The sequence below is a fragment of the Physeter macrocephalus genome, chromosome 10, assembly GCF_002837175.3.
Source record: "Physeter macrocephalus isolate SW-GA chromosome 10, ASM283717v5, whole genome shotgun sequence".
Taxonomy (NCBI): domain Eukaryota; kingdom Metazoa; phylum Chordata; class Mammalia; order Artiodactyla; family Physeteridae; genus Physeter; species Physeter macrocephalus.
The window spans coordinates 27,760,416-27,770,152 of NC_041223.1; the positions used below are offsets into that span (position 1 = coordinate 27,760,416).

Consider the following 9,737-nt stretch of genomic DNA (forward strand, 5'->3'; position numbering starts at 1 on the left):
CCGCTTATCGACAAAGTCAAGAACTTTTCAATTTTGCAGATATTTTGATTAAAGGAACAATTTGTAACTTGGGGAACATCTGTTTTTGGATGCATTTAATGAAAAATTAAGGTTGGGCTGTAATAATAGCTGCAGTATTTTAGGTTAGTGAAGAAGAAAGAAGTTGAGATATTACTCTAGGGACCACGCCTTCATGATTTGGCTTGTGAAATTTCCTTGCCAAGAAGACTGATGTGTAATACACGTTGATTTAGATTTAAATCTCAGGATTTTAAAAATCTGTTGCTATATGTAAACTATAATTCTTATCACCTGTTTTATTTAGTAAATGTTACTGATAATGTAATTATATTTTTATGCTTTGTTGCATATTTATGACAGGTAATTTTTTGGGGAAAAATATCGGTTATTTTGTCATTTATACACAGTATATTAATAAGTGGACTTAGACTGAAATAAAAACGGAAAGCAAAAAAGTAAAAATTTTGAAAATTGGCAGTAATTTAGCAGTTGAGATTCTCCAAAAAAACTGGGCAGCTCTCAAATGCTTGGGTTACGAAGCAATAGGATGTAACTATTTGCTTTCATGATGGAGTATGTTTTTGTTGAAAAGTTCAGTTTTATTGGTTTTGTTTTGTGTTTTGGAACAGCACCAATCTCATTTACCCAATCTTCAGACAATTTATACCCTGACTTATGATTGGGGATATAATCATCTTCCTTACAAGAAAGACGTTTCATTGATGATTGTTTTTAACCTTTCTGTAGCATGATGACAGAGATGATGGTGTGGATTATTGGGCCAAAAGAGGAAGAGGTCGTGGTACTTTTCAACGTGGCAGAGGGCGCTTTAACTTCAAAAAATCAGGTAGCAGTCCAAAATGGACTCATGACAAATATCAAGGGGACGGGATTGTTGAAGATGAAGAAGAGACCATGGAAAATAATGAAGAAAAGAAGGACAGACGCAAAGAAGAAAAGGTAGAAATTTCCAACTTGTTAGTGATTCTTACATTTTCTTATGTATGGGTTTGGTGGGCCAGTTAGTTAATTATTTAATTTTTAGGAACAATGATTATTTTGGATCATTTTCACTCTTCATATCTTTGCTAATCTTTCTCTCTCTCTCTCTCTCTTTTTTTTTTTTTTTTTAGGAATAGTAAATCTGAAGTGAGATTGCAACAGAGAATGGAACTTGCACCCACCATTTTTTTACATGATTTTTGTTTTCAAATAAGAATGTAAGCATTTTACTTAAATTTTACTGTTTGCAAGTAGTAGTCTAGAGAAATTTTGTTTTAAGTCTTCAAATATCCTGAAAAATAGTAGACTGTATGTTGAAAATTGTACTGAAATAAAGTAGAAAATTGTTACGTACCATATTTGTAACAACTTTTAAAAAAATACTTTTACTGTTTTTGTTACATGCATTGTAATTCTGCTTTGTCTATAAGATATGGTCAAGTACAGCTCTGTGAAAGTTCTGATTCTCTTTCCTCCCTGTTTGTTAATGTTTATTCTGAAGTAAACGTTAGCTCTACATACAAATCCCTGAATAGCAATTGTTTATAGAAACCACACTAACTATTTTAACTGTATACATCTGTTTAACATTCTCCTTAATTCAAACACACTACATTGTAGGGTGACTTAATTTTTGAAGTGTACCATGGAAAAAGTTGTTATTTTGGTAAACTAAGCTAGTTTAACACCTCAGCAAATGTTTAAGAAGGAAAAAGAAACTTTGCCAATAGTGAAAAAAGTACAAAGCTGTTAAAAGCTAGATTGAAAAGTATGAGAATATTTTTCTTTTTTCTTTTTTTTTTTTTTTTTTTTTTAACTGAAAGCAAGCAGTGGCCTATATACAAACCATTCTTAGGAGCCTTTACTATTTGAGTTCAAAATTCAATATTCTCTTTCTATTCTTCTTTGAAAGTTTGAGTCATGGTCTTAGATATCAGCTATTGTTTGAGAGAGGAAACTGGTAAAAACCGCCTTCCTACTGAACGTCTTAGACTTTAAAAAAAAAGAACAAAACCTGTAATCCTGGCCTTGGTATGGAAGAGGATTATTCTGCAGAGTAACTTGATACATTAAAAAGATGTGTACCTGATGTCATACCTTACATATTTATTTGAGCTTTTGGACAGCCAAATCATTAGTTTGTAGTCTAACCATAAGGAATAATAGGCGAACAGAATATACTGCTCATTAGTAGTATTTTAAGTAACTTGTTTTTCATATGTCACCAATAAAAAGATCTGACAGGAAGTTTGTCACAGCATTGATCTAACTTGTTTTTTATTTTTTTCCATATTTCAGTTGCAGTTTGTAAAATGGGTTTTCTTTTTCTTCCCAAGGGTTCTATTCTTCAGGAAGATAATCTTTCAAATGTGAATTGCCTTTATGTTTATGATGATATCTCTTAGAAGGAATGAAAATCCAAAATAGTAAATTTCAGTGTTAAGTCTGTCTGCTCTTAGAGCATATATAAAAGTAGTCAAATTTCACTTGTTAATTCAGCAACTGAATTAGTTTTTATGTTTGCATTAAAAGGAGATAATGCTTATTCTGTTAGTGTAAACTTTTAAACATCTTAAGTGTATGGCTCGTTCATCCTCACTGATGGTTTACAGGTGCTCTTCTAGCACCTTAACTGCAGTCAGAGGCATTAGCTAAGAGCTGTATGAGGGAAAAACATGAAAACAAAACTCAGTATATGTGATGTTCATGGCCCTAAGATCCTTAAGTACTGCATGTTTATTTTTATTTTGTCTTTCTGAAATTGTTTGAGCAGAGGAAATAGTGTCAAAGCAACTGTGTGTTTCATTAATCAGGGCATAACTAATATTCTCCTAGTCAGAATAATACTTAATTACACGCTAAAGCAACATGGATTTGATCTCCGACACAGGAGAATTTTCATGACCATTTTATTTTATACAAATAATTTAGCTTTTATTTTAACAGTTATTATTTGGTTAGATACTGAATCTCTATGCATGTCTATAAATGTGCAGTTTTGCTTTTCCATATAAGACAACAGGAAAGGGGAACCTACTGAGAAATTATATAATAGGGAGTAGGAATAAAGCTACCCAGGTCCTACCAGCAGGTTATATTTTAAGTGCAAATGCATTGCTTTAACCCAAATATGTTAATGATTTGGTTAGTTTTATTAAATAAAATTGAGGAAAGAGTATCCTATTAGACCATAGTAGGAAGGGTGATTGTGAAAACGCTGCAGTAGAATGACATTGTGGATGTTATCTTTTTTTAGAGCCAAGCATATAAAAAGTAGCCTGTGTGAATTTTTTTAAACCACAATTTAACACCCTACTTCATGACATGTTATAAAAAAGCTGAATGGTTCCTCTTGGTAAGGGTATTTGTTTACAAGTGCTAGAAAATAGTAACTCCTTGATAACCTGCATTAACAGACTTCCTTTTGCTTAGAGAAGGAAAATAAAAATGAACCAAAGGATATTTCCAGAAAGGATTAAGAAAGCTGTTTTAAGAAGGCCATGACTCAGTCCTTAGGTGTGTACACCTTTCAACATCGTAGGAATTTTAATTAAAACAAAATTTGTTTTTCCAGTTGTAGCCTACTTTAAGGACTTACTGTTTTTCCCTTTTGTCACAGTTAAAATCAAGTGTTGGGAATTCAGTTATAATTTGAGTAAAAATATATCCAGTAAGAATGAATGTAGATGGCTAAATGATTCTTACTCAGTGTGATGTATAATGCAACAGGGACCCTTGTAAATTGTCATATGCCAATAAAATGTCATAAGTGGTAATAGCTGTTGTTTGTTTACCTGATTTTGAGACTATTTCTGTGTGTGTTCTATACAACTGATGTCAGTGGCTTATGTCTCATTTTAGAATACCAGCTTATCTGTTAGTAAAATTACTGGTATGATGTGGCTTTTTCAGGGTTGATAAATACTTTATAAAACTGCTCAAATCCCCATTTGTTTTTTTTCTTTTTTCTCCTGGGAAAATGGGAAATTTTACAGTGGGTAATTCTAAGCCATTGTTAATGAATACAGGAATTTCAGACTTCTAGTCTAGCCCTCCTGTTCCTGTGTTCATACAGGAACTTGTCAGCCATAATATTATGATGTAGAAATCAGCATTACTCCTCTTTCTTTCTAGAAATAGTAGTCAGTTAATAACTAAAAAGAGTGGGGTTTTTTCTCTTTGTTCACTTTGAGTTAGATCTGGTGTGATTCTTACCATGCCCCTCTTCTAAGTTATTTGAAATATAAAGTGAACCATTCTGTGACTTTAAACAAGCATTTTCACAGAAATTTGTGTGCTAAGACAGATACATTTTGACTAATACAAATGACAAGTTATTCCTTCAAAACTTTGTTAAAGAAGTAAGAACTCTGTACATGTATGCTGAACTATACTGGGTAATTTTAACACTATGTACCAGTTACCTACATAAAAGTGTGCTATTTTATTTATTAGGGACATTTATTTTTAAAGAGTTAGTTGCTTTGTTCTTTTTCTGTTTGGCTTTTTTTTTTTCTTTTTGGGCACGGCATGTGGCATCTTAGTTCCCTGACCGGGGATCCAGTCCGTGCCCCCTGCAGTGGAAGCGCAGCGCCCTAACCACTGGACTGCCAGGGAATTCCTCTCTTTGGCTTTCAACTGGAATCCCTTTGGGAAATACTTTGTTCCGTATGGAACAGTATTTCTTTCACTTTCAGAAAGAGAAGTACAGAGACCTAAGTTTATGAAGTTGCTAAATAGGGAAGGGACATGGAGAAATAAACTTCACCTTCATGGGATTGTATTTGACTAGACTCAGTCTGTGAGTAGTAGATTGTGATACATCCTTTAACAGAATTTTAGGATATTATCTGTTACATGCATTTAGGGTTCTCAGATAGTTGAAGCCATTATTGTTAAATCTGAATGTCAAGGGTCTAATTGTTCAGTTTATTGAGGTAGATGTTAAAAATTTGGAGTCTATGTTAGTGAAAAAGTTATTAGTTTCCTGGAATTCAGGAATATATTGAAATTAGTTATTGTATTCCATTGTCTGACTTGAGAGCTTTAGTAGAGGTTGTGTAGATTTATGAGCTGGACTCATGTTTTACAAGCATTCAGTAATGATTAGTGTGTCAATTATGCAAGTGAAGCCGAAGTTGTACATTAAGTGTGCTAGGTCTCTTTATATTACTGTATTACCTCCTAGTACTTTAGCTTTTAAAAATGAATCCCACTGGTTAAAAAAGAACAGGCATTAGGATGCCACTTACCACCACTACTAGGAGAAAAATTCCAAACAATGTGTCTTAATTATAATGATCTGTACATAAGAAATATTTTTTCCCAAGGATGTTTCAGGTATTTCACAACAGTGAGCTGATTTACAGAGCTCTTAAAGAGCAGACGATAATCTTGATTCTTGCAAGTAGAAAAGGGTTGGGTAAGTGGTTTTAATGGTATTCTCCTAAGAATTGGGATCAGATTTTTCTTAGTAATCTCTTAGGGTTGCCCAACTTCCTGATTCAGTAATAATGAGCCCTCCTTTTAATAAAAGATGATTATATTTAAAATAGATAACAAAGTCCTACTGTATTAGTACAGGGAACTCTGCTCAATATTCTGTAATAACCTAAATGGGAGAAGAAGTTGAAAAAGAATAGATATATGTGTATGTATAACTGAGTTGCTTGGCTGTACACCTGCAACTAGCACAACATTGTAAATCAACTGTAGTCCAATATAAAATAAAAACAAAACAACCCCCCCCAAAAGAAATACCCCCAAAAATAAATTAGGAAGAGCAAAATAAAAGTAGATGATGGTAAGTACACCGTACAGTTAGGTGATGAAAGGATGTACGTTCACAGCATGAACTCTGTATTTGGCAATGATGACTTCTTGGTATTGTCATAGTAATTGCAAATTCCATGGCTTGTAAAGCGCCACTTAAAATTAAGAATACCACTCTCACTCAATCTAGTCCTTGATTATGGGAGGTCGTAATTTTTTCTGTCCTGTACTGGAAGGGGAAAACTAGAAGCCTTTTGTTTTTTGGCCGCGCCACACAGCTTGTGGGATCTCAGTTCCCTGACCAGGGATTGAAACCGGGCCCCAGCAGTGAAAGCCAAATCCTATCCACTGGACCGCCAGGGAATTCCCTAGAAGCTTTAAGCTTCCAGGGTCTTTCTAAGCCTGCCATGAAGGTAATGTTAAATACACTTGGAATTTTTTTGAAAGATTGAGTATCACCAAATGTAGACATAAAAAGATAACTTACAGAATTTAGCTGGTTAATGTCCGTATACAGTTATTTTTTATGCCTTCATTTGGTGATACTCGACTTTCAAAATCAACGTGTTGGCTGTTTTTCATCCCTGTGATAACGGTGGTAGATGCTCATCATTTGCCCCAGTTGCTGCAGTATAGTCTTCTGATTTGGACACCTTGACCTTTAAATTTTATCTTTTAATTGCCATCTGTGGGATGTTTTTCAACTGAAAATTGTCTTTTTTAAGCTAAAAATTCTTCGATGACTTCTTGTTGCCTAAATCTTAGGATGAACTATAGGAATTTCCTTTGAGCAGCTTTTTTTTTTCTTTTGCCTTATCCCACTCCTTGTTCACTTACCTATCTTAAAATCTTACACCCTACCAAAAAACCTAAAAATTCCTCTTTTGTCCTCATTCTTTTAGGCTGGCAACTCATTCTGTTTGTGTGTCATGCTTTGCTAGAATAAATGTTTAGTACTTAGCATTGTGTATTGTGTAAGACATACATACCATAGGTATGTAATAAATGCTCCTTGAGTGTATAAAAGAAAGCATGTTAACTGCGTGTGGGTATATAGAAATTTGATTGGTATAAGTCAGTTAATAGCTCCTGCTAAAACTTAAGTCAATCTAAGCCACCTTAAAAATGAGCTGAACAGGAGAGGGTTCAGATTGCTATGAATAGAAGAGTTGGAACCTTAATCTTTTTATACGCGGCTCAAGTTACCTCTTGTGTGTTGTTTTGGAGTACTGTGATTTTAAGGGAAAATATTTAGTATATTTAAAGGAAGGAGAGCCAGAAGCTTGAGGTCTGAAATATTGTCATATGAGTAATTGGAAAAGGTATGTTTACTATAGAAAAGCGATGACTGGGATGAGTCCTTGATAGCAGTCTTCAAGTACTTAAAGGGCTTTCCCATAGAAGAGGAAATATAGTAAAATTCGGATCAAATAGGACCAGGAAGAGCATTTGATATCACTTGGCCTAGCTGCCTCATCATTTTAACATGTTCCATATTTGGAGGGCAGAACCACAGCCAGTAGATTAAAATCATAGTTATATAGACTTTTGTTGACTCTGTGAGTTAATTTTGATAACTAGATATTTAAAAAGAGTAGGCATTGACATAAATCACAGCAATATCTTTCGGATCCATCTCCTATAGTAATGGAAATAAAAAACAAGTGGGACCTAATTAAACTTAAAAGCTTTTTCACAGCAAGGAAACCATAAACAAAACCAAAAAAAACCCTACAGAATGGGAGGAAATATTTGCAGACAATGCGACCAACAAGAGATTTGATTGGTATAAGCCAATTAACAATAGTCTCCAAAATATTACAGGCAGCTCATACAGCTCAATATCAAAAAAACAACCCAATGAAAAAATGGGCAGAAGACCTAAATGTTGATGGCCAAAAGGCACATGAAAAGATGCTCAACATGGCTGATTATTAGAGAAATGCAAATCACAACTACGAGTTATCACTTCATGTGGGTCAGAATGGTTGTCATCAAGAAGTCTAGTAATAATAAATGCTGGAGAGGGTGTGGAGAAAAAGTAACCCATTTACACTGTTGGTGGGAGTGTAAATGTAAATTGGTGCATCCACTGTGGAGAACAATGTGGAGGCTCCTTGAAAAACTAAAAATAGAGCTACCGTGTGATCCTGCACTCCCACTCCTGGGCATATATATGGAGAAAACCATTCTGAAAGATACATGCACCCCAGTGTTCATAGCATCACTGTTGACAATAGCCAAGACATGGAAGCATCCTAAATGTCCATCGACAGAGGTATGGATTAAGAAGATGTGATATATATGCACAATGGAATATTTCAGCCATAAAAAAGAATGAAATACCATTTGCAACAACATAGATGGACCTAGGAATCATCATATGACATTGCTTATATGTAGAATCTTAAAAAAAATTCAAATGAACTTAAATACACAAATAGACCCACAGACAGAAAACAAATTTATGGTTACCAAAGGGGAAAGGGTGGGGGAGGGATAAATTAGGAGTTTGGGATTAGCAGATACACATTACTATATACAAAGTAGATAACAGCAAGGACCTACTGTATAGCACAGGGAAGTATGCTCAATATTTTGTAATAACCTATAAGGGAAAACAAATTATTTTTCTGTATACCTGAAACTAATACAACATTGTAAGTCAACTATACTTCAATCAAAATTAAAGGAGTAGGCTGCTTGTGAATATCATAGTTTTCTGCTTATAGAAGTATGGGGAATCTGGATATCTCCATAGCAGGAATACTGGGCTACCTGAAGCTGAACTTTTTTCTAGCTATCTGAATTACTTAACTACATTCTACTCTCAGGTGCTTGCTTTATTAAACTGTGTTATCAACTGAAATTACCTGTGATAATTAAAAAGAAATGCTGTATTATTGCTACAGTTTTCAATGTGATAGGAATGAACTTCAATATTTAAGACATGCTGTATTCTTTTTTGAAATATGCTAAATTTTTTGATGATCGCTACTGTAAGACAATCGAAATAAGTTATTTGGAATTTTTATGAAGTAGAGTTTTTTTTTTTTTTTCCTGTTATTTGGACCATGAGAGTTTTGAAAATTAGTTGATTATTGCTAAAAAATGAAAAGGACTAAATGGAAGCAAGCATTAGGAGTAAAGATGTTTAACTGGACTGTCTGGATGATCCAGAAGCAGAGTAAAACCAGAAGGACATCCTTTAACTGTTTTCTGTGTTCCAGGTTTTAATAAACTCTTTTTAAGTGTTTGAGAAAGTCAAGGCATATCTCTTTGTGGACATACGATTGTATCAGAAAACAGTGTAGAATCTATTAAGTCATATGAATTTTCTAAAAATAATGGAACCAGAAAAATCAAGCTGCGGTTCACCTTTATGCTTTTAGAGAGGTCTAAATATTTTTGTTCAAAAATAGTATGAGTAGCCAATAAACACACATAAGACCTTTGGATTCAAACACTGCAATAACCTAGGCTTTTATCTAAGTTATTTAAAGGTTCAAATAAAATAATTCCTGCATTTAGACTTACTTAACTTAGATTTTGTAATTTTAATATATCACAAGTAAATAGCAATTTATAGATATATAGTAGGTATAGATACATAGGTAGTAGGTCTCAATTGTGTTTTACGTTACTTAGTCGTTTTTATTAATACAAAAAGAGATTTTCAAGACAGTTTAATTTGAAACATGATTTTAAATCAAGGAAAATCTTGGTCCTCATTAGTGTCAACTAATACTTAAGTTTTGAATAAACAGTTGTAAAGTTTTAATGAACCTTTAAGAGGTATGTAATCTTTTAAATAGTGCTGGTTGGTTTAAGTGTATTGCATTACTACTGCCCCTGAGAGGTTTCAAGCATAGATAGCAGAACAGAAGGAAAAAGGCCCTAAGTATTTTTTTGAAATGTAAAACTAAATGAACTTTCTGGGC

At 33.7% G+C, this 9,737-nt stretch overlaps 1 protein-coding gene across 3 annotated transcripts in view; it reads left to right on the forward strand.

Annotated features, from left to right (window-relative positions):
- Nucleotides 1-3,967, forward strand: part of BCLAF1 (BCL2 associated transcription factor 1) — a 30,239-nt gene extending 26,272 nt beyond the window's left edge. For all 3 annotated transcript variants that reach the window (XM_007112236.3, XM_007112238.3, XM_007112237.3), the window contains 2 exons: nucleotides 769-981; nucleotides 1,155-3,967. In XM_007112236.3, coding sequence (XP_007112298.1) covers nucleotides 769-981; nucleotides 1,155-1,160 — 219 coding nt within the window. In that variant the 3' untranslated portion in view covers nucleotides 1,161-3,967. The remainder of the gene's footprint in view (nucleotides 1-768; nucleotides 982-1,154) is intronic.
- Nucleotides 3,968-9,737: the final 5,770 nt, after the last annotated feature.